The sequence below is a fragment of the Balaenoptera acutorostrata genome, chromosome 18 (genome assembly GCF_949987535.1).
Source record: "Balaenoptera acutorostrata chromosome 18, mBalAcu1.1, whole genome shotgun sequence".
In the NCBI taxonomy this organism is placed as follows: Eukaryota; Metazoa; Chordata; class Mammalia; order Artiodactyla; family Balaenopteridae; genus Balaenoptera; species Balaenoptera acutorostrata.
Window position 1 is genome coordinate 12976785 of NC_080081.1, and position 24858 is coordinate 13001642.

The window sequence follows — 24858 nt, forward strand, 5'->3', positions numbered from 1 at the left end:
CGCCCTGGTCAAGATGTCTGAGGTCCAGGCTCAGCTCCACAACTGATTAGCTGCAGGACATTGGGTAAATCCATTAACTTCTGTGGTTTCATTTTCCCCTTCCTTAAAATGATACCATTGAACTAAATAATCTATCTGTTGCATTGCTAATAATGTTTTAGGCATCAGAATCTCTTCTTTGCATAGATCATCAATTCATACTCTAAATGAGAACGTAGAACTATTGCCCTTCTAAGATGGTTCAAATATGGAGGTTACTGGTGAGAAAGAGTTGGAGTGACACAGATTTCCCAGATATTGTTTAGAAATTGTCTTTGCCTACAGTTTCTACATGCATTTTTCCATTTAAATAATCTAAAAACGCCTATTTTCAGCATCTAGTTAGCTTCAAAGCTATTTGCTTTAATGGTAGCCAAAGAGACAAAGTAGGGGGACACCATTTTAGGTCAACATGGCCTTGCCTGTACCAACACTTTAATCATCAAGCCCATCATGAGATGCAGTGTACTCACCACTGGATGAAGTGGGGTTCCTGGAAACATAAATTGCATCTGCTGGGCAAGCATTGCTGCTGCAGTTTTTTGCTGGATCAAATTGTTCCTCCCGTTAATTTCGAGTTGAGTTTTTAAATGTGTTGGAGGGTGAAGATACTTGCAGTTCTCTCTTGAACAACGGCCCTGGAAGAAAGAGTTTTGGTTTTAGGACTGTCATAAGTAGCTTTCAACTCTGTTGTCAACCATTTCACAATCATTCCTTATATACGAAGGCGTGTATCTGTGTGTGTGCACATGCGTGCACACGTATGTTGTAACATACAAGGGGTGAATCAGGCATTAGTTGATTATCAGCCTTGCTCAGACCTGTTGAACAGAGAAGCTTCCTGAAATGTTGTTGTTTTTAGTGGATTCTAACTCTGACAAAAGACCCTATGGAAACGTGAGTGCTGAGAGTAAAGTCGGACCCTTCTAGGCAGTGTGGAAGGCCAGCAGAGGAGCGTATTTATTGTGACTTATCAAAAGGAAGCTTTGAAATTGCTAAACATTGGTTTGTGCTGGAGTGATGACAAAATGTGAATAATTATGCGCCACATTTGTGCAGCGGGGAAAGTAATCAGAAGATCTTGAAATGTGTGCTCCAGGGTGGCTGAAGACACCCCTAAATCAAATGATTGAAGAAGAGGCGGTGGTAGAATAGGAGCGGACATTTCTTAGTAACTGATGCACAGGTGAAATTTCCAGGCATGAACTCAGATAATCACTTGCAACGGAGCAGTTTGCTATAATACATGAAAGCTGCAGCCCATGTCCCTGCCCCACTCCCGTGACAGTTGTATAAAATTAAATGTCACCATATGAGGTAGTGAAGAGTGTTTACAGCTAAAGTAACATCGGGATGTTAAAGCTGGCAAAGTGAAAAAAAAATTAACTAGGTGACAGGTGTGCCTAAAACCAGTCTTGAAGAGTAATCACAAATGGTAGTGTTCATACTGAATTCCCAAGTTTTCAAAACTACCAACTGAGAGAATCATGTTGATGTGTGAATTATGCAATTTCTGGAGAAAGAAAAACGAACTGTGTTAACCAGTATGGGGGTTGTCATTCCCTAAAGAATTAGTCTTATTTGCAACCAAGAAAAGAGAATATGGGTTTGTTTACCAAATATAAAAGTAATTTTAAAAAGCAAGCTGGGTGGATCTGGGCAAACAAATTTGTTTATAGTCATCCTAATTCTAAACATCTGGAGTTCGCACGCTGCCCCCTGCTCATTTCAGCTGCACTTGTGGTGGCGCAGGCTCCCTCCTGAACGTCAGCCTCCTACGCGCTGCCGCGGAGAAGGGCAGACAGGGGTCCTGGGCTCAGCTTGGTGCTCTGCACTCATCAGCCCGCGTTAGCAGCATGAGAGGCTGTGCCGCCCTCTGTAGGGAGGACGCAGAGGCGGGCACCGGGGACCCCAGAAGGAATGGGTCACGTTTCTGCTAAAGTTATTCTGTAACAATGGGCAAGGTCAGCATGTCTCCTTAGGCTCAAGTTCATATTGTCAATGTTTCATTCAGCATCCTAAGGGAGGAAACAGACATCTTGGGTCAAGTACTAGAAGGTCTACTGTTAAAATACTGGCAAACTGGACCCACAATTTAAAATAATCCACTTTGTTGTACACCTGAAACTAACACAACATTGTTAATCAACTGTACTCCAATACGAAATAAAAAGTTAAAAAAAAAAATAATCCAAGTCAAAGCAGTCTAGGAATCTCTTTCTCTCTCCATCTACTTCTGTCTGCAGATTTTTAAGGTAAAGTTTTAATCCTAATTTACTTTGCTCATTGTTTTGTGATGTCCTAGGTTCCCTCCAGCCCTACCAACCTGCTTCAGGCATGTCTTATTTTACTTCTCTTTCTGTCCTCCCTTGACAGTTGCCCAAGTCTCTGGATTTTCTAAAATAAAATCTCCGAGAAAGCATTCGGATTGGGCCAGCTCCTAGAGCACAGGAATGTGACCAGTCTCTGGGTTGGCTGCCTTATGTCAGGTGTCCAAATACATTCTTATCATCTATTGTGGCAGGTGGTCACGGGACGTAGTTACTGCCCATCATCAGGGGTGGAGGAGAATTGAACAGAGTGACATTTCTTGTATAGAGGATAAGTCTCCCCAGGCTTCTCTCTGACAAGCTCAGTTCAAACTCTCTTCAAACACAGTCAGTTCACTTGGAAGATGACACCCAGAGAGGCTCACGTATACAGGGTACACGTATGGGCCTATGTGCACAAATGTACAAAGGGCCTCATGCGGGGATTTGGGAAAGCAGAGTTCCATAGGAGGGAGTTGGAGTTTGTGAAACATCCACACTTCTACCAGTTTGGCTATTATATTTTGCTCGTTCATATAATTGTCAATTTGATCATTAGTCTTCTAATGTAATGCTTTGTAGCTTCAGGTAAAAATTTCGATTAGCCTAGAAACATATGTTTTTTTTGTTAATGCTGTCATCTCTTTTTTTTTTTTTTTTTAAAGCAAGTTTCTTTTTTATTTTTAAATTATTTATTTATTTATTTATGGCTGTGTTGGGTCTTCATTTCTGTGCGAGGGCTTTCTCTAGTTGCGGCGAGCGGGGGCCACTCTTCAGCGCGGTGTGCGGGCCTCTGACTATCGCAGCCTCTTTTGTTGCGGAGCACAGGCTCCAGACGCGCAGGCTCAGTAATTGTGGCTCACGGGCCCAGCTGCTCCGCGGCATGTGGGATCTTCCCAGACCAGGGCTCGAACCCGTGTCCCCTGCATTGGCAGGCAGACTCTCAACCACTGCGCCACCAGGGAAGCCTAACGCTGTCATCTCTTTATACAACTGGGACTCTTCGTGAACTACATAAACTATTTTCAGCCAATGGAACATGATTTACAACATCGAATTAGTAATTTATTGATGGAACCTTCTTTTCCATGAGAATTAATACAATTTCCGACTGTTCTTACTCACACACTTGGAGTGAGGTATATTATTGATTACCCATGTACCAGACAATTTAATCATGGTTATCTCATCTTCTCCTTATAACAGCTGTAATGATCCCTATTTTACAAACAGCAAATGTACTCAGAAAGCTCAAGAAACTTTCCAAAGGTTATATAATTGGTAAGTGGTAGGGCTGGATTTTAAATCTAGGTTTATCTGACTCAATTACATCACTGTACTAACCTATTTATTAGCAACAGTTAAAATCCAGGGAGGATAAAAATCTAGCATTCTCCTTCATAGAATAATAGGCTACTTAACACAATTTAAAATATAATAGAATATATATGAGGATTTGGGAGTGGAAAAAGATCATTTGCCTGGGTCTGTCTGTCGGAAGGGGGTCAGAGGAGTTGGTTAGGCTTACAGGCTCTGGAGGCAGATGCCTGGGCACATAAGTTGGCTCTGCTTTTTCCTACCTTTGTAACTTCGAGCAAATTACTTGAATTTCTTATATATTGATGTTTTCATCTATACAATGAAAACAATTATTGTGTTTTCCTCTAAAGGCTGTTGTAGCATTAGATGAGCTAATACAGGCACAAGGTGTAGAGAATGCCTGGCACGTAGTAAGCACTGGGGAAGTGTTGTCAGCATTACTAAAGAAAGAAAAGATATTTGTATGTCATTTTCTTTACAGTAAGTGCAGGATTACAGATTTAGTTATATTTTGATTGGCTTTTTGTTTCTTCTCTAGAGTAGCTTTTCATTTCAAAACATGATAAAAGCAATCAGCACTTAATTATACTTATTCAAATATCTTATATTTAAAATTATTTTCAAGTCTACAGGATATTTCTGCAAGTATACATATTTGAGGAGAGAGCCCTGGAACATAGTTCGGTCTAGCATCAATATTTTGAGGGGTGTTGCAGCACAGATGTATGAGGCAGACAAATTCAAAGCCTGGGAAACTCTAGGCAGCAGAATTTTAGTAAGGGATACTATAGGACTCTAAAATCCTAAAGGAAACGTTACTGTCAAAATATAACTATTTGACACGGTAAACAATTGGTAAGGAAGTTTTTGTTAAGGCGTAAGATTTGTCAGGATACGTATCATCGTACAAAAACTGTTGATTATCAAAGCAAGTTGTCATAACCCGATGGGAGAGGGCAGTGAGCAGAAATGTAAAGCATCTTTGTATATCATTGTGAAACAAAACAGAAGTGTCAAAAATAGTGTCTCCCAATTTTAGTCCAAGAAATGAAGATGAAAACGTCTTGGGAAAGTCTTCCTGTGGCTGCTAGGATTGTTTTTTTTTTTGTTTTATTTTAACTCTTCCTCCCTTGGTTAAACACTGTTTCCGAGAGATAAGAGAGGTAGGGTCCAGCCCCTGGAGAAGGGGACTGGCACGGCTTCTGTGGGATGGAGTGGGAGGGCACCATTCCAGAGTCTTTGTGAAGAATCTTCTAGAACTGGAAAATGGGAGCCCTGGAGGAGTCTAGGCAGATGGTCCCACACCAGGGTCTAATGTGGCGATTGCAGCCCTCAGGGCCTCCGCCCACCCTGGGTGGGATGCAGCAGGTTTAGAAACGACAGGTGGTCTGAATCACACTCACCATTGTTCTTGGTCTATTTCCAGGCTAGGGTCTCATTCCTTCCTTCATTCAACAAATATTTATTGAGACCTTGCTGTATGCTAGGGCTTGTGCTAAGTGCTAGTTAACTAAAGGTGAGTAAACACAAGATCTGCTGCCTCCCTGCCTGAAGCCTGCAATCAGGTGGTGAAGACGGATATCAGCCAAACAGTGACACAGATAAATGTATAATTACAAACTGTGGTCCCTATTCTGGAGGAGAAGGCTGAGAGAGAATGGTGGGAGAGGGTCAGAATTGAGACTGGTGGCAAAGGAGGGCTCTGAAGAAGTGACATATTTAAACTGAGACCTGAAGGATGAGAAGGAACTTGGCAAGGGAGTGAGTGAGGGCTAAAGTGTGTGTGTGTGTGTGTGTGTGTGTGTGTGTGTGTGTATTTGTGTGTTGAGGGGGAGAATACAAAATGAGGACAAAAGGAAGAGGACGTGCTAGGAGAATGTACCATCTGGGGGCCTTCTTGAAGTTTCTCAAGGCTGGAATACAGAAGGGGGTGTGGGTTGCAGTGGGGGGATGATAAGAGATAAAACGGGAAGAAGTAGACTAGAACCAGATAACAAAGAACTTTGGGAGTCAAGTTAAGGGCTATGAACTTCATTGCCACTGAAAGTTTTGAAGCAGGAGAAGAGCAAGATCAGATTTATGTTTTACGCTACATATAAAATCTTACCCTGATTATTAGATTTTGTATCTCTAATGTTGTTATGGTTTGCATTGTTTGGAATCCGCTTATTTAAAAACAATAACAGAATTCTGACGTAGTTTCCATAGGATTTGTGCACTTCATTCTGCTTCCCAAAATAATCTCTACTCCAGGAAAATTTAGTTTAGGGAGGATGGTTAGAAGCAAGTAAGAATTTCAAGCTGAATTAAGTGTATTAATATAAGCGACCATGAAAGATTCTAATGCAGAATACCCATGTTGATTCTTAACGGGATGAGGAAAGATGCTGAATAACTGTAATATGTACTTGTCAGAACAACAGATCGGAGCTATGGGAATTACATGGTCATTACATTGCACGACGTGGGAGAGAATAAATGCAGCTTTGGCTAAGAAAAGATTTCAGAATCAGGTTGGTGAGAGAAAGGAAAAGCATAATTGGAAAATGAGGTTTTCCAATTGCTTATTTTAAAACCAGGAATTTTTAGAATCTTTTCCTAGTATGCTCCTAATTGAAAAAGTCAATTAAAATATGGAAGCAAAAAAGAAAACAGATTAATTAGGAGATTATTAAAGGGATTAACAATAGGAGTTTGGCCCATAGGAATAGCTAACAGACAACTATATCCCATTAATTTTCCATGGGAAAAGCAATGGATTTTATATGATCTGCAATTCAAACTGACAATAGACCCCGGCTGTACGACTCGGGGATAATTTAAATTGTTTCTTAGTGTGGGCCACGCCATTGATCAGCAGACTCTACAAAGGCCCTTTTGGGAGATAATTCCAGTTGAGGCCCAGGGTCACAGCCTGATCCACTGAATTCCTCCTCTTCCCGTTGGGTCTTGGCTGCTCACTGCTTTCAGCATGTGATGGTGTTTTCAAGGGAGCAGGCCTGGCTATGGAATGGAGAATCTGACTCTAAGATTGGGAGCAAATGGTATGCGTTCCCAAAGCGGCCTGCTGGGATGCTCTGAGTCCAGGAGCCTGCTTGGGAGGTCCATGGAAGCCACTGAAGAACCTCTCAGATTCCCTCGCGTTCCACATGCGTGAAACCAACTTAGCGAAATCCTGATGTCCTGGAGTCATTCCTGAAGCCCGTTCTGTCTTGGAACCTTCCCTGGAGAAGCAGCTGAAACCAGTGGTAAAGGGAACAGTCTCTGGAACTGGACTACTTGGGCTCAAAATCCAGCTCTGCTGTTCTTGCCATGGGACCTTGTGGCCTCCAGTTGCCACATCTGTAAAATGGGGATAACAATAGTTCCCCCCTCATAGACTTTGGTAAGGATTAAGATTTAATGCATATACAGTGTTTGAACAGTTCCTGGCACATAGTAAGCCCTCTATAAGTTTTTATTATTATCCCCCTCCTTCTCCTCCTCATCATTATTACTATTACCAACACCCTCTCCGCAGAGTAGATAAAAATACATGGTATTAAAAACAACCTTCCTGGGACTTCCCTGGTGGCGCAGTGGTTAAGAATCCACCTGGCAATGCAGGGGACACGGGTTCGATCCCTGTTCTGGGAAGATCCCATGTGCCGCAGAGGAGCTAGGCCCATGCACCACAACTACTGAGCCTGCACTCTAGAGCCTGTGCGCTGCAACTACTGAGCCCACGTGCTGCAACTACTGAAGCCCGCGCTCCTAAAGCCCACGCTCCACAACAAGATAAGCCACCGCAATGAGAAGCCCGCGCACTGCAACAAAGAGTAGCCCCCGCTCACCACAGCTAGAGGAAGCCCGCGCACAGCAACGAAAACCCAATGCAGCCAAAAAACAAGCAAATAAATAAATAAATAAAATAAAAATAAAAACCACCTTCCTGATAACTAGTTCAGTTTCTGTATCACAGTGCTTCTCTCTGGCCTGTCTACCAAGCTCTTTAACACTATTCTTGTTCTCACAATCAGTACCAGCCTTGGCCATTTCTCTCTTCAGAAGAACCTCAGATCTGTTTTTCTTTGATATCTGTTCTGCTGAAACTTGCCAGGCCTGATTAACATGGCATGACTAATCTAGAGTTTAAAGAAGCTATGCATTATAGTGGGAAAATCCTGGAATTCTGGCTGTGGCTTCATCCCTAAATGGTTAGATTAACTTTTGCAGATAATGTATAATATTCTGTGCCTCAATTTTCTTATCTGTCAAATGGGGGTGATCATGTTCCCATATCTCAACTCCTTCCAATGTTTGTGAGAGCTCAAGAGACAGCCACAGTTGCTCTGAAAAAGTCATAATTTGCTATACATTGTCAATTCTACATCTGTTTATTTCCCCCTTGAATGTTCCTAATCTAGTACAAGGAGAAAGCCACATAAACCAACAGTTACAGTGAAGGGTGACACCTGGGAGGTATGTTGGCAACAGTCCCAATATGTTATGAGAATTGTGGGCAGTCTATGTGACAGACGGGGCATGAAGTGCATCAGCAGACGTGGCAAATTAAGTCAAAATCGATTAAGTCTAGGAGGATTTATTAAGTACCTACAGTGGAAAATTCAGTCAAATAGACCACTGCTTTGGTCCCTGTGACATGTAAAGTGTTTAGCAGACGTTTTCTAAGTGACTAAACTGGCTGGGGGGATCAGATGCTCGCAGCCTCAGTTTCCCTAGTTTCAAAATCTCTCAAGGTTTTTGAAAGTGGGAAAAAAAACCCAGAGGCCTTGGTTTGAGCAGGTGAGGTCCAGCCCTCTTCCCCAAGGCTGGCACTTTTCCCTTCCTTACAGGGAGCTGCGAATGCTTCTGAGTCTGCCCTCTGTAGGTTTGCATTTAGGGCAGCCTGTTATCCCCGGAGAGGCCGAAAGACTTGGGGCCATCACCAGTGCTCTAGGAGCAGATTTGTGACCATTATAGTCATGCCAATGTAACTGCCCTATTCCTTCAAGCACTATTGTGCGGTTAAGACCTAATTTGTGACCGTTTAAACAGATGAAACATAAAAATTAATAAATGGGGAGGAGAGGCAAAGAGGGTGAATTGCTTGTAGTTTGCCATTTCAAAGCACGTTTCAATTTTTTTTTAATGGATTTGGTTGCCTGAGATATTTAATTAGTCAATCCATTAATTTATTAACATGAAGACTCAAGTTTATATTTTAATATATGCTTCAAAATGTACTGAGCATGTCTCCTTCCCTTGATTCTCCAATTATGTGAAGAATTCTTCTTCACTGTTTTCCTCTTCAACTTCTTTTCTCTGTCCTTGAGCCTGGGCAGTTTAAGTGTCTCAGACTACTGTGTCTTATGATTGGAAAGAGCTGTTTGTCAGTTTGATTGAGGAGCCAAGCCCTATCTTTACTGGTAAGGATTATCCATCTTGTTAACTTTATATGTTAACTGAAAATGTGCCAGTTAAGAGAAATCAGTGAGACCAAAAATAGTCCCTCCATTTTCCAGAGGTTTAAGGAAACTGATTTCCAAGCATCAGATGCTTCATTTGAAAATTATTTTATTTAGCTAAAAGATTAATATCTTCTGAGTCACAGAGGAACACTGGGTAGTGTGGGTGGTGGTAATGTACCGACATAACACAAAACTGGTCTAGCTGCTGCCTGACTTCATAGTGTCTAGTTTCCTGACATCACATTCATCCGTGTATGCATGGCTGTGGCCATGGGTGAAACAGAAGCTCTGTGCAATATTAATCTCACAGCATTAGGATGTTTCCTGTGTGGGGAGGGCAGGCCCTTCTGGTCTATGTCTTATACTTCTCAGTACAGGGACCCTCACACGGTGGGCACTCAGTGCACGTTATCAAATGACTGTCCTCCTTTCTCTCCTCCAGCAAATCATGTGCCGAGCCCTGTGATATTAAATGGGCAGTCAAAACACAGAGTGAGCAATGCCACAATACGGGGGAAATCAAGGCGCTTTGTGAACACATTGTAGGGAACTCTGCCTAGCTTAGGGGCCAGGGATGACTCTAGTGGAAGGCACATATCATGTTCAGACTAAGATCTTTATTGGATTATCTAGTTGGGTGTATGCGGAGGGAGGTGGGTAGGGAGTAAGGGTTGGCGATTTGGAAAATTAAAACGAGCCAGACTAATTCACGACCACTCTGGGGGGGGCGGTCAAGTTCCCGAAGCCTTATAAAGGCCTTCACACGGCACCTGAAACAAAGCAAATGCTTAGGAAATATTGGCTACTGTTTTTTTTATCATCAGCTGATCAGTATGATTAGAAACTGGTCATTTTCCAAATAAGTGAAATCTAGCCAAAGACACAAACTTTATTTTATACTTTCTGTTATTGTACGGTCTCTTTCAGTCTGATTTGAAAACCACGTGGTCAGTCACCTACCCCCCACAGGGAACTTCCCGGAATTCGGACACTGGCAGACAGTCAGCCTTAAAGGCTGACATTTAGTGGGTATAAATACCTCGGTTCCACTTAGAAAATAGCCACAGTCCCAAGCCTGTGGAATGTCAGGTGTTTTCCCCACTTCTCTGGTCACTCTAGCCCCTTCCCCCAGATCCTACCACCTCTCCCTCCTGGATCCCAGGGATCAAAGAGTTAAATCGGACACAGCAAGAGGGGGCCTCCCTGACCCAGCTCTGGGGCATTCTGATTGGTCACTGCCCTGGGAGGTATTTATATTAAAATATTTTGCATATCGTACCTCATTATAAATATACTTGTGACAAGGCCAGAGTGTTCTGGTTGTTGGTGTCAAGCTAGGTAAAGCTTCCAGGAGGAGATGGGAGAAGGGGTGGGTGAGGTATGGATGGGGCATTGGGAAGGGGTGGGCAGGAAGGGGAGGAAGATGGGGAAAAAGACCAGGAAAACAGGGCCAATCAGGTGAAGAAGCGCTGGAAGGAGATGGAAGGTAGAGTGTCCTTGTCAGGGTGCATTCAGTTTTAGTAACACAGGAAAGCACATTCCTCTTGGGCTGGTGTGTATTACTCGCTGCCTTGAGACTGACCTGCAAACTGAGTAGCTGCCGGAGGAAGCTGCACTTGATTCGGGAAACACAGCCTGGGGAGGCACGGGCGGGCGTGGCCCCTGCGTCACTGCAGGGCCAGTTCTGCACCACTTACGGGAGGATCAGCTGAGCCGCATTACAGAGCAGAGGTGAGGGCTTTAGTGTCTGTCTCCTGAGGGCAGGAGCTGTGGGCCTCCATTCCTTTATTCATTCAGCAAACATTGTGGAGCATCTGCTCGAGGCCAGAAACTGGGGTGGAATTGCACACAGGGTACTGAGATGTGATCTTACCCTCAATAAAAATAGCAAAGACTTATATAATAGTGCACATATCATGTACCAGGAGTTTCTGAGTGCTTTTGGTACATCACACTCTAATCTTCAGTGCAAGTGCTTAACAGAGGAACTGTTAATATTCTCATTTTATGGGATAAAAGGGAGGCACAGAGAGGGGTAGTGACTTCCCAGAGTCACACAAGTAGTCAGGGCAGAGCTGGGCATCCGACCCAGGCCGGATGGCAGCCTGTGCTGTTGGCCCTCTGAAGAGCCATTTTTAAGAAACTGAAAATCCAATGCAACGTTCCTATTGCACCTTAAAAAGCATTCTTCACACGTAATATCTTATTACAGCTTCACAGCATTCTTGTAATATATTACTCCAATTTAAAGGTAAGGAAAATGAAGCTCCGAAAGATCTGAAGATACTTTCCAAGGCCAAGTTGCCAAAGTCGACCAGGCTGAATTCTGGGCCCCCATTACTAAAAAATGTGCCCTCCCTTGCCCCTTGCTGTCAGTGGGGGGAAGCTGCAGGGTAACATACAAAAGATTTGTTCAGAGCAGAGTGGACCCCTTGCATACTAATGAATATTAGGGAGGTGACATGGGACGATCGTGTTGTGGGTTGAATTGTGTCTTCCTGGAGAGATGTGTTGATGTCTTAAGCCCCAGTTCCTTGGAATGTGACCTTATTTGGAGATAGGGTCTTTTACAGAGGTAATTAGGTTAAGATAAGGTCATCTAGGTGGGCTTTAATCCAACATGACTGGTGTCCTTATAAAAAGGGAAAATTTAGACACAGGGACAGACAATGTGAAGAGACACAGGAAAAAGATGGCTATCTCTAAGCCAAGGAACATCTGCGGCTGCCAGAAGCTGGGAGAGAGGCCTGGAACAGTTCCTTCCCTAGACCTTTAGAGGAAGTATGGCCCTGCTGACACCTTGGTTTCAGACTTTGAGCTTCCAAAACTGTGAGAGAATAAACTTCTGTTGTTCTAAGCCACCTGGTTTGTGGTACTCGTTACAGCAGCCTTGGAAACAAGTACAATCACTTATAAGAAATGCTAGATGATGTATTTTTTTTCATGAGATTGGAGGCTACAACCAGCAAAACGCTACGCTATCTTCTGACACAAAGATTTGGTTCTGCAAATGGGTATTCTAATTTTTTTCGCAAACTCAAGTAACAAGATCCCCTTGTCTTATCAAAAACAAACTACAACAACTCCCAAATCCTTAACAAGTACAACGATTTTCTGCAAATGAAATTTTGTCAGCTTAAACACTATTAGATTTTTCACATGGTAGATTTAATAGGAGAGATTTATTTTAGTAAAAGACAAAATGTTTCACTAAAGAACTTATTAGTAATGCATAAAGGCCTACTGAGTCTCTGAAGATCCCATTTTCAAAGAGAAATGTTGGGATAATTTTTATGTCCTGATTACAGAGAAAGACTCGATGAAGATTGTCCTTGATAGTAAATTTGTATGGAGGAGGCAGATGGGGGAAGGGGGAGGAATCACTCAGTCAAGCAGGAGGGAAGTCAAAGAAAGTATGTTAATTTGGCCAGCATTTTGAAGTTGCTTTTAAAAAAGGTTGATATGCGTTTCTGGGAAGTGAGGCCACCTTCACAGGTACTTGGACACACCAAGCGACGATGTTAGAGGATGGGGTGCAAGGACGAAGCCTGCCGAGTCCAGCCCAGGTCTGCCCTACTCCCACCCTTCTGACCGCCTCACCCATTCATTCTCTCCCAGGCTCCCAGGACAAATCCTAAACTGAGGCTGGCTGTTTGCCCCTGGCTGATACCAAGTCAGGCCCCCTGTTTTGATGGCTGGATGACTGCTCTGTGCTACGCCCCAACTTTCTGCTTTCCTCTTCACCTTGTCTGCCTAGTGGGTGTCCCAGTGGGTACCACAGGGTTTCTCTCTTCACTTCCAAGTTCAAGGGCTGAGAAACTGCCTCACTCCAGGCTCCCTCCTCGGGTCAGAGCTCTGCTTGGCCTCTGCATCCAGAAAACCCTGCCCACAGGCTGGGCCCTGTGACCCACTGGGGGACAGCTGCTACCCACCTGCAGACCCACCGAGGATCATCTACCTGGATTTGTCCTCACTGTCACCCACCCTCAGCTGACACTCTGCTTATTTTTCTCAGACTTCCTGCTGCTGAATATTTCTCTGGGATGCACCTAGGAGGGTGGACACACAGTCAGCGGCTCGGTCAGCATCTCTTTGGTCCAGGGGGCAGAACTAGCTCCAGACTCTGGAGCCCCTCTGGTCAGATTCAGCCAAACACTGAGATATGACATTATTCCCTTCCGCTCTTAGGACTGTGTGTGGAAGAAGTGTTGTCCCTCAGCAAACCCCCATGTTCCCCATTAGTGGCTGCAGGTTGGATACTTAAGCTCCTCGTAGTCTAGCAACTGCTGGTCACATTTATTTGTAAACGGAATCAATCCCTTATTGGAGAGTCCAGTGGTTTTTTTTTGTTGTTGTTGTTTTTTAAGAGAATTATATATATGGTAATAATACTTGGTAACATTGATTGAGTACAAATAAATACTGATATTATTATTATTATTGACTACTTATTATTAAATACATACTAGGCACTGTGCTAAGTGTTTTACCTGCATTGTCTCGGGCAAACCTATCAGAAGGGGAGGTGCTATTAATATCTCCATCTGATACACGAGAGAACCGAGACCTGGCTAGAGTACCCACCTTGTCCCAGGTCCTACAAGGAGCAAAAGGCAGAACGAGAATTTCCACAGGGTTACTCCTGAGCCACTGCTCTTGGTCCCCGGGCTTCTTTCACATGTTCATATACTTGTACAAGTGACATTTACTGAATGCTTATGATGTGCCAAGTATGGTGCTAAGAGCTTTACAGGAATGACCTTGTTAGTGCTCATTATGAGCCTCTAGGGTAACTCTTATTTTAATCCCCATTTTGCAGAAGTGGAAGCCAAGGCTCAGAGAGGTTAAGTAACCTTCCCAAGGCCACACAGCAAGTAAGGGGAAGATCCAAGATTTGAACTGATCCAACCTGGCTCAGCCAAAACTGCCATGCTCTGAGAATATAAATTATTAATTCCAACGATATGCCTGGTACTGTGCTAGGCCCAAGGGGATACAAAGATGAAAGATAAATTGTTCCTAACTTTAAGAAACTCTAGATACATAGATCTACAATGCATATACACCTGAATGGAAGACAGGGAAGAAACCATAGTAACGAGTAATATTTGAGTTTAATATTAGCTGAAAGGATCCATGTAGTGTTTCATAAATCAGGCATTCTTACAAATCCAATTAAAGTGAGTGAGTACATTTAATAACTATGGTTGAATTTTAACACATCGAACTAATAATTGAGGGGAACGACCAAAGTAGACCCCTGCCAGCACATCTGCAGGTCTTAGGGCAGAAGGAGACGCCACTAACAGCCCTAGCGACTACCCTGTTTGGGGAGAGCACAGGCTTTCAGAATCTGCAAGTGAGGCACCTGAATGTCAGGGAGATAAATGGATCATGCGTATATCAAACCATAGTTCAAGACTAATGCGTGTACGTTTTAGGCACACGTCTGTGCTTTGCTTATTGAAAAGGCCTAAAGCCCCGGATGAGGGCAGTTTCCCAGGAATAGTCGGTGGACGTTGGGGCAGTCTGCACCTCCCTGGATGGCCCCAGCGTGGAACGTCTGCCTGGCCTGGCATGGCAGAGTTGAGCAGGGCAGGGCTGACACTTTGTGGGATCCGCGGGGAGTGCATGCAGTTTTGAGCTGTTTTTCTAGGACTGGTATTTTGTTCATTTCTATCTACTCAGTTTCACCTGGTCACTTCTGTGGTCCTGAGGACAGGGGAGCAGGCGAAGCACGCAGCCCAGGGACTCTCACAGGGCCAGCCGGCACTGAACCTGTGGCTGGTGCCTCATCTCTTCACAAAGCCCCACGTCTCCCACGTGGAGTCACCTGGGCCTGGATACACATCCACTCCATCTCCTGCATTGTCCCTCCCTTTCCATCCCCCTGCCTCTGTCAGGCCAGTGAAGCGTCGGATGTGTGGCCCGACGCTGACGCGAGACCACTCACCCACCTCTCTTCCTGCAGCGCCCTGCCCTTCGCTCACTTGGCAAACGCTGGTCTCCTGTGTGCCAGGAGATGCTCTAGGAACAGAGGCTGTATCAGTAACACAACTCACAGATAACCTGTTCTCATGGAACTCAGCCTCTACTTAGGGCAGACAGGCAATGAGCAGTACGTAGCATAAAAATGAGGAAGTCGCAGGGTTGAATGTGTCAAGTTCTATGGGGGAAGAAAGGGTGAGATAAGTAGGATGAGGAGGACTGCAGGGGGTTGGATTGCCCTGTTAAATCCAGTAGGCAGGGTCAGCCTTCCTGAGAAGGTAATTTTGGAGCAAAGACTCGGAGGAGGTGGACAGTTGAGCCCGGCCTGACCGAAGCAGCTCATTTCAGGTGCAGAGAACAACCAGTGCAAACGCCCCAAGAAGGAAGTGTGCCTGGAGTGTCTGAAGCTAATGCTCCCGGAGGGGTACCAGGAGGCCAGAGGCCCTGGGCACCCAGAGGCAGGGCAGAGTTGAAGAGGAGGTCAGAGATGCAACAGGGTCATGCTGGGCCCTGTAGGCCACTTTAAGGCCTCTGTTTACTTTGAAGGAAATGGGGGTTTTGAGCGGAGGAGTGACATGATCCGACTGCTATTTTAGAAGGGTTGCCCCGGCTGCCGTGTTGAGGATAGACAGTGGGGGCCAGAGGCACAGTGAGACCAGTTACGCTGCACAGTCGTCCGGGGGAAGAACTGTGATGGTTTAGACCAGGCTGGTGGCAAAGGAGGTGGTGAGAAGTGGTGGCTTCTGGTGATATTTTGAAAGTAGATCCAACAGGATTTCCTGCCATGCTGGATATAGAGTGTGCAAGAGATCAGGGTAGGGTTTTGGGATGACCTACCGGAAAGGTGGAATTGATGTCATCTGAGATGCAGAAAGGCGTGGATCAAGTCAGTATTGGGGAAATCGCAGGAGCTGTGTTTTTGGACGTACTGAGTTTGAGATGCTTATAGCATATCGAAGTAGGCATGTCAAGGAGGCAACTGGATATAGGAATCTCAAGTTCAAGAGAGAGAGGTGTGGGGTGGAGATGTACATTTGGAAGGCCTGGGCATCTGAAAGGTATTGGCAGCCATGAACACACCTCCTCAGTTATGGCCCCGGGTGCATCAGTCTCCCTCTGAGAACCTCAGGGAACACCATTCCTTCCTGACTCACGTCCAGATGTCCTTATCTGTGAGCAAGGCCTCCCATGTTGCCAGAGAGCGAGCTTCCTTTCCAGTCTCACCCCTGCTGCTCTCCTTTCTTGCAGCCTAGAGCCACATCCAGTTGGAGCTGGGACACCCGAATCCCCATGCCTCCCTTGGCTCCTCTGTGACTTTGCTGAAGCCGTGTCCACTCCTCTCTTTCCTTTCCTTTTTCAAATTGTTCAAATTCCACTTCCCCTCCAAGGCCCAGTTTAACTGACCTTCCTCCATGTGAATCATTCTCCAGCCTGTTTACTTTTGTGCGGTTTTGCCTGCCCTGGGCTGTTTCAGCAGCCTGCACCGCTCGGCGGTACATCACACTTGATGCCTGTTCCTATCATCAGGATTCTTGGGACCCAATCTCAGGTCTTATTGTAAGTTTCTCCTGAGCAGAAGTGCTCTCATTTGCCTCAGACTAGCCAAAATGTAGAGCACAGTGCCTGGCAGAGGCAGAGCTTGTACACCAACAACATTTGCTTAACAAATGAACCTTGGAGAGACATGGATTTTGCAAGACAAGACCCTTGTATACCTTGCGGGATGAGATCTAGGGGACAAGCAAGTATAACTTGAAGATGATTTTCACTGATTCAGAGGCTACTTTGTCCCACTTAAGGATTCTTAAATAGTACAAATACATACTGGAATCTAATAAAAGCGTATAGAGTAGACTTTTTTTTTTTTCCACAAAGACAAAAATACTATTGCAAGTTAGTTTTAAAATGACTGAATGTGTTTCCTAAAATGAAAATACCAACAAGTATGTGAATTCTTACTTTTACCAATAACATAAACAACTACAAATTAATAGAAATGATTTACATATATAAAAATTTCACAAAGGTTTGCTATATGTCAGACATTTTACATACATTGACCCTGATTCTCACCACAACCCTGGAATTTTGTATCCTTATCTTCCTGTTACATATTGAGTGAATTGAGAGAAGTAACTCACCTACGTTACATAGCTTGTCGGTGGTCACAGAGCTAGTAGGTGGTAGATTCAGGATTCTAACTTAACTGTCTTGAAAGCCAAGGGCAAAATTCCTTGCGTCCTGTCATCTGACCTCCTCCCCTCCACCTAGAAGCCCTCAGACCTACAGTTTCTGACCTCAGTGTCCAAGCTGCTGATTGTCTTAGTAGAGGAAAAATATCATGGCATGATGCTTCCAATAATCACGTTCTTAGACAGAATTCTCTACGATTTCCAGACATTCATTCACCCAATGCATATTTCATGAGCACCTCCCTCCTCTGTGTCAGCCACTGTTCTCAGCAAGGGAGAGAGAATAATGAGAAAAACAGGCAAAAGTTCCTACCCTCAATGGAGCTTACATTTAATGAGGGAAGACAGACACTAAACAAGATCAATAAGTAAAATCTATAGTGAGTGTGATGGGGATAAGGGCTATGCAGAAAAAGAAACCTAAGTGAGATAGGAAGTGTGTGGCTGGGGGACTTGGCGGTTTTTGTTAGAGTGACTGTGGGAGGTCTCAGTGAGAAGCTGCCAGTTGAGACCTGGCAGAAGCAGGGGAACAAGCCTGGTAAATTCTGGTAAGAGGAGACAGGAAGTTCAATGGTCCGGAGGCAGGAGTGTGCCTAGAGTATTCTAGAATAGCAAGCAGAGCAATGTGGCTGGAGCAGAGTTTGTAAGAGCAGTAACTGAGATGGGAGAGGTGAGGAGGGTGAAGTGACCAGAGCCTGGTGACCAGGATCCTCAGAAGGACTTTGGCTTTTACTCTGATTGAGGTGCAAAATCAATGGTGGGTTAATGCACTGAGCGATATTACCAGAGGTTTCCACGTTCTTCACATATTTTTAGAATGTATTAGCAGCTTTAATAAATTATGAGAAAGTGCATTATGTCAGCCTTCCCATCACTAAATATTGCTGATCTCATGCAGAGCTCCATATAGCACTGCCCTTGTGACCGGGAGCAAGGCACGGAGAGCACAGAAGGCTTCAATACAAGAGGCCCAGATATGGGGCGGGTGGAGAGGGGGGACCTATCTCCAGCCCCCAGACCTTTCCCACTCTCTTCCTTGAAAGGAAATGGGTGGCGATCCCCGCAGCCTCCATCTCAGTCTTAACAGCCAAACTGCTGGGAACTGATCAGACCGTCTTCACTCCCGGATCTTGGAGCTGAGCTGCGGGGATAAAGCCATCCATCAGCAGCCTGCAGATGCACCTCTAAGAAGAACAGTAAGGGGAGGAAGGTCTTTATGACAGAGCCTGGAACACTCCTGGTCAAACTGCTGCCAACCCATTTTACACCTGACAATATAAAGTAATCCTCAAATCTTATTTCCCCAGTTTCACCCTACAGTTCAATATGACTTTTTATTTTTACTTTGAGGAGTATCTCACAAAGAGAATATTGGCTGATGAGAACATGCGTTTCTCCTGCTCTGCCCTCTGTGAAGGCGCTGGGCCTAACAACGCATGGTGAGAGGGCAGGAGGGCGGCTAGATGAGTGTAAAAGAAGGAAAGCAGAGAAAACCACTGAAAATTTGCCTCAGAATAATCAAATTGACAGCTCAGTTTCTAGTTTCAGGATTTAAAGTGAACACATTGGACCTTCCTTTAGCCTGGAAAATGTTAGGATGCTAAGAGCCATTGGACCTTTAAAACTTAGAAGGCACCTCTGGGAGCCTCCATTTTCAAGTTCATGGTCCTGAGGTATTGGGGAATTTACTTCTTTTTGGCATATATACATGCAATTCCTTCTAAGAATTTTCTGGAACTACCTTTACTCTGAAATTATCAGCGCTTCCCTGTATAGAGCATTGCTGCGCCAGTGGAGGGGAGGTTTTGCCAGGGGAACACGGATGCGTGTGCCACCAAACACTGCTTGTAGACCGTGTACATGTACGTATTACCGTCTCCAAGGTTATAAAATGCTGTTGTCACCAATAAAATACAGATTGAAACACACAACAGTTAATTGAATTCACAGTAACTTTAAAATTTTTTTTAATTAATTAATTTATTTTTAAACTTTTTTTTTTTTTTTTTTTACACTTTTGGACCACACCCTGCGGAATGTGGGATCTTAGTTCCCAGACCAGGGATCGAACCACTTCCCCCTGCATTGGAAGCACGGCATCTTAACCACTGGACTGCTAGGCAGGTCCCCTAAACTTTTTATTTTATACTGGAGTATAGTTGATTAACAGTGTTGTATTAGTTTCAGCTTTACAGCAAAGTGATTCAATTATACATATATATGTATCTATTCTTTTTCAAATTCTTTTCTGATTTAGGTTGTTACCTAATATTGAGCAGAGTTCCCTGTGCTATCCCTGTGTTATCCATTTTAAATATACTGAAGTCCGCACACCTAGAGCCCGTGCTCCGCAACAAGAGAAGCCACCACAATGAGAAGCCCGCGCAACGCAACGAAGAGTAGCCCCTGCTCGCTGCAACTAAAGAAAGCCCGTGCACAGCAATGAAGACCCAAAGCAGCCAAAAAAAAAAAAAAGCAAACCCATGAAATTAGGAAAAGAACCTAGAAAAGAGAGCTAAAGTGGGAGAAGTGCTGCAAGTACAAGAGAAACTTACCTCTTTTTTCTCACATGAGGGTGTTGGACTTCATCAGATGCTTTTTTTTGCATCAGTTGAAGTGATGCCCTTTTTTCCCCCTTCATTCTATTAATGTGGTTTCTTACACTGATTGTTTTTTCTATGTGTGGAAGGGCTTTGCCAAAGGCTGGACCATTCTGTGACACGTGCACCTATGCTTCTCTTCTATGAGTCAATTTTTCAAGTTATTGCCTAGGATGGCTCATTTCTAGATTGTCGTCACGTGCCATAGGGATTTGAAAGTTAAAAACTTTTCAATGTTTCAACTCAACACTAAGAGCTAGTTCTTGGTCATAATTAGTTGGTTCCATTCGAATTAGTACTGGGTAGAAGCTCTTATCCTCTCTTCAGAGAAGTAACGAGATCAAGATCGGCACAGAGAAGAATGATCTGTAACGACCGATGGGGCAAGTTACGCAGAAGGAGGACTGTCGGTGCCTGGGAGCTCACGGGAAGGGGCTCCACCAACATGTGCGGGCCTAGGAAGGCACTAGGGGCGGAGGACGGATGGATCCCAGCCCGTCACTACCCGCCTAATAGCATCTCAGCACCGGCTTAATTCCGCCAGCTTTGCAGGAACCTCAGAAGCAAACAAGGAGAGCTTCTGAGTGACCACCAACATGCACACGGTTAAAAAAGAGTCATTTCTAAGACACAAAAGCCATCTCAAGAAATTGATCAACAGCTTTTTCCAAGTAATGCAATCTCAGTTTGCTATTTTTGCATTTCTGAAAACTTTTCCTTTCCTTTGAACTAAAAAATAAAATCCCCTAAAGAATAGCTAGAAAGCAAAGCTTCAGTATGTGAGCTGGCTTGTTCTCTTAAATTTAATTGTAAAACGTTATTAAAAATTTCGGGGCTTCCCTGGTGGCGCAGTGGTTGAGAATCTGCCTGCCAATGCAGGGGACACGGGTTCGAGCCCTGGTCTGGGAGGATCCCACATGCTGCGGAGCAATTAGGCCCATGAGCCACAGCTACTGAGCCTGCGCGTCTGGAGCCTGTGCTCCGCAACCGGAGAGGCCGCGACAGTGAGAGGCCCGCGCACCGCGATGAAGAGGGGCTCCCGCTTGCCACAGCTGGAGAAAGCCCTCGCACAGAAACGAAGACCCAACACAGCCAAAAATAAATAAATAAATAAATAAATAAATTTTTTTTAAAAAATTGGGGAAGTATGGGGGAGGGGAATCACTCTTAAGAGCCGCATGCTCTCATAATTATTACTGTTTGAGGACTCCCTTTTGATGTTTTCCCTATTTTTATATAGTTAAAATCTTGCTGACCAGATCATTTCATCTCCCGATTATGCTCACTGAGCCTATCATTAGCGTGTTTGTTCCTCTCTGCTGATGGGGAGTTTCATTTACGATGCCTGCTTTGTATTACCCTGAAAGGAGGTAGCACGATTAACTTAACTATTTCTCTCCTTTCGATTACAGTTTTGCGCTTCCATAAATACTTTTGTGACCAGCATTTTCACACGCATAGTCATCCTTCCTGCCCTGTTTTTCTTTCTTCAGATTAAGTGGAATTATTGGATTAAACAGGATGGATTTTTGCATGGCTTAATATATCTTGAATCAGCGTATTTTTAAGTGAAATCTTATCTGAGCGCTCAGCATATCTAGATGTTTTTCTCAAGAACTAATCATATTACACTGATTTTTATCAGACAATGAGCATATGTTTTTCTTTTTGCCTCAACTGCCAGGAAACTCAGAGCTAAAGTTCAAATCCAATAATGAGTTCATCTCAGGTGACCTGTAATGGTTTCTTTTGGATTGATATTCTACTTTGTTGTCCCTTTTAAAAGCAGTGATGCTGAATTCTTAAAGTTCCCTCAGGTTCCTTTTAGAAACAGGGTGGTTATAAAGCTCACTCATGTACGCACGCAAACACACACACAAACGTGTCTTTATTGTACCTTAACACAAAACTTCTTTATGTAATTAGCATCATAAAATCCAAATTCTTGGAACTGGAATCTGTGAGATGATCTAGTGCAATCCCCTCCTTTTACAGTAGAGACACTGGGCTAGAGAGAGAACATGACCTGTCTGGGATCACAGAACACCCTGGAGCTAGAGCCAGGGTTAATGAGAACCCAGGCCTTTTCATGCCCAGTCTGAGCCCTGAGCAAAGCGTGAGGAACTGCCTATTGATTGGCTGTACCTTACACCTTGACACTCTTGCCAGGGGCTCAGTCATAAGCGCCTCTCTCCATGACACTTGCCATCTCTCTCTCTTCCTTCTGCCACCATTTCTCATTGCCACCATCCTCTGTGAGGCACGTGCTATTTCATTCCTAGAGCCCAGATTCTGCCCACTCTGGCCCATCTCACACACTATCACCGTATTAGTTTGCTAGGGCTGCCTTAACAAAGTGCAGATGGGGAGGCTCACACCCCAGAGGTTCATTGTCTCACAGTTCCGGAGGCTAGAAGTCCGAAGCCAAGGTGCTGGCAGGGCCACGCTCCCTCTGGGGGCTCCAGGGGAGGATCTGTTCCAGGCCTCTCTCCTTGGTTCATAGATGCCTGTCTTCTCCCTGTGTCTCTGTGCACTGTCTTTCCTGTATGCATATCTCTGTGTCCAAATTTCCCCTTTTAATAAGAACACTAGTCACATTGAATTAGGGCCCACCCTAATGACCTTGCTTTCTCTTGATCACCACTGTAAGGGCCTCCTCTCCAAACAAGGCCACGTTCTGAGACACGGAGGGCTTGGACTTCAACATAGGACTTGGGCAGGGGTAGGGGTGGGGTGGAGTGAGCGAGTGGAGGCGGGATGCAATCCAACCTGGAACAGTCGCAAAGGTCTTTTTTTCCCAAGTTTTCATCTCCCTGCTCAAAATCCTTCATGGTCCTGACTTGCCAAATTAATTCTAAATTCTTCACTTTGGCGTTCCAGTTCTCCCTTGACCCAGTTTTGACATATCATTGTTATTTCATCTCCCGATACGCCCCATATTTCTCTACACTGCAGTCCAACTGCATTACTCTCAGATTGCAAACACCCCGCACTCTCCTGCCCCCAAGCTCACTCTCACACAGCTCTTTCTGCCTCAAATGCCCTCTTCCCCCACCTCCCAGGCCCATCTCAGGCGCCCTCCTGTCCACTGAGCCTTCCTAGTCCCCCTCAGACATGTCTCTTCCTCCTACAGGGCTTTGCTTCATCTATCTTGTTGGCAGTTAAGGATTATGACTATTGTATTACAGTCCCTTGTGTGTTCCCTCCTGCTAACCTGTATCCCTCTTAAGCATAGGAACTTAGCCATCCTTGCATTCTTCCCAGTGTCTTTTCTTTTCCAACTTCCCCCAAAGTGGTTGCTGGTACCTCTGATGAACACATAGATGGCAAAAGATATATGTACTCTTCTACAGAGAGCGATAGTAACATGTCAGGTCCTCTAAGACAGTTCCTCTGTAACAGTGTGCAGACTCAGCATGATGTATATGATAGACAGTGGAATAAATAAAATCAGGGTTGGATGTAAAATCTAAGATTGCTGGTATGTGGGCATGGCTGGTGTAGAATGGGAGATTATTTTTACTAGGAAATTCCCTTTGTCCTCATCATTTTCCCCTCCCAACAGAAAATTCCATGAAGTTCATTTCTGAAGAAAAGTAAATATCCAGATGGCCAGAGCAATGACCTTTCTCTAACGGAGGGGATGGATTTGTTATCCGGCCAAATGTTTGAAATTCTTCCACCAGCATGCCTAATTGAGAGAGATGTGTTAATTACCCTTAAGTGACAGCTGGTGGGACTTCCTAGACAACTCTGAGAGGAGTATTGATCTGGAGTCATTGTCAGTGACTGTGCTGTGGGGGTATAAAGGTAAGGCCCTAACAACAGCTTCTGAATGGGCAGGTCAATGTGCAGGTTCTCTATGAAGTGGAGCCTGCAGGCATTAGGGCAGCTGGCCAGTGCTTGTCAGGAAACAAAAGCACCAGTGTAGCTCTTCAAATAACATCTGAATGAGTGGCACAGGCAAACTCCCAAAGATGTAATCCCTATTATTATAATAGCTCTATGGCTCAAAATGGGCTGTTATCAAAGAGAAAGACAAATCCAGAAAGTGAAGATGAGATTTTCTTTTTACCCCCTGCAGCTGTGAATCAGCAGTATCCACATCATTGACTGGTATTTAAGGGAACTGAGTGCACAGCTCTTGACTCAGCACTGTGAACATTTTGAAGAGGAAGCAGAAAATATGATCCTTGCCCTAGAAGAGTCACTGTCTTGGCATTGTGTGGAAAATAATTTAATTCTCCAAAGTCTTTTACAGATCCAAGGTTTTGTGAGTCTATGATCAAGAAAGAGAACTATTTTATCTTTAAAAAGCAAAAATGTCATGAATATTCTTTTGTCTAAAAGGCAATTCATATTCCCTAATATAATTTGCTGTGTTGCTTCTACATCAGATTGTTCAGTTTTTGTACCACAGATCTGCACAAGAGAGCTTTTGGATTCATTTTCCCCTTTCCTATTGCCAACTAAGTATTTTTTTCTTTTACCTGGAGTCATGTGAAATATGGGATTACTTGACTTCTCTGAAATCAGATATAATGGCATGTCTGCTTCCAAAGTAACCACTTTGTTGTTCATTCATACATTCCTGGAAAAACTATCTGATTTTGGTTTAGTCTAGGGAAAATACATTCAAGTTTTTTTTTTTCCTTAAAATGTGTAGAACAAAAATATGCATCTCTTTTGAGCAACTGGAATCAATTTAAGGTTTTGGCACACACCATGGAAAAATCAATGGAAGTTAAAAGTTGACAGGCAAAGTTCGCCTCTGCAAGTGTCAATAAACTTGTGTCCACTAAGAAAAATTAAAAAAAAGGAACTTTGACAACCAACTAGGATGGTTGGTCGAGTAATCAACCAATATAGTTTTATAGAAGATAATTACACACTGGATGCTGGGAGGTGGGACCCATAAAATTTAGGCTTCCTTTCTATCCCTCAAAAGAGTTTTCAATTT

The 24858-nt window shown here is 44.1% G+C and overlaps 1 protein-coding gene across 9 annotated transcripts in view; it reads right to left on the reverse strand.

Moving 5' to 3' along the window:
• Window positions 1-24858, reverse strand: part of MBNL2 (muscleblind like splicing regulator 2) — a 159951-nt gene that overhangs the window by 53367 nt on the left and 81726 nt on the right. For all 9 annotated transcript variants that reach the window (XM_057532668.1, XM_028162512.2, XM_057532671.1 and 6 more), the window contains one exon: window positions 513-677. In XM_057532668.1, coding sequence (XP_057388651.1) covers window positions 513-677 — 165 coding nt within the window. The remainder of the gene's footprint in view (window positions 1-512; window positions 678-24858) is intronic.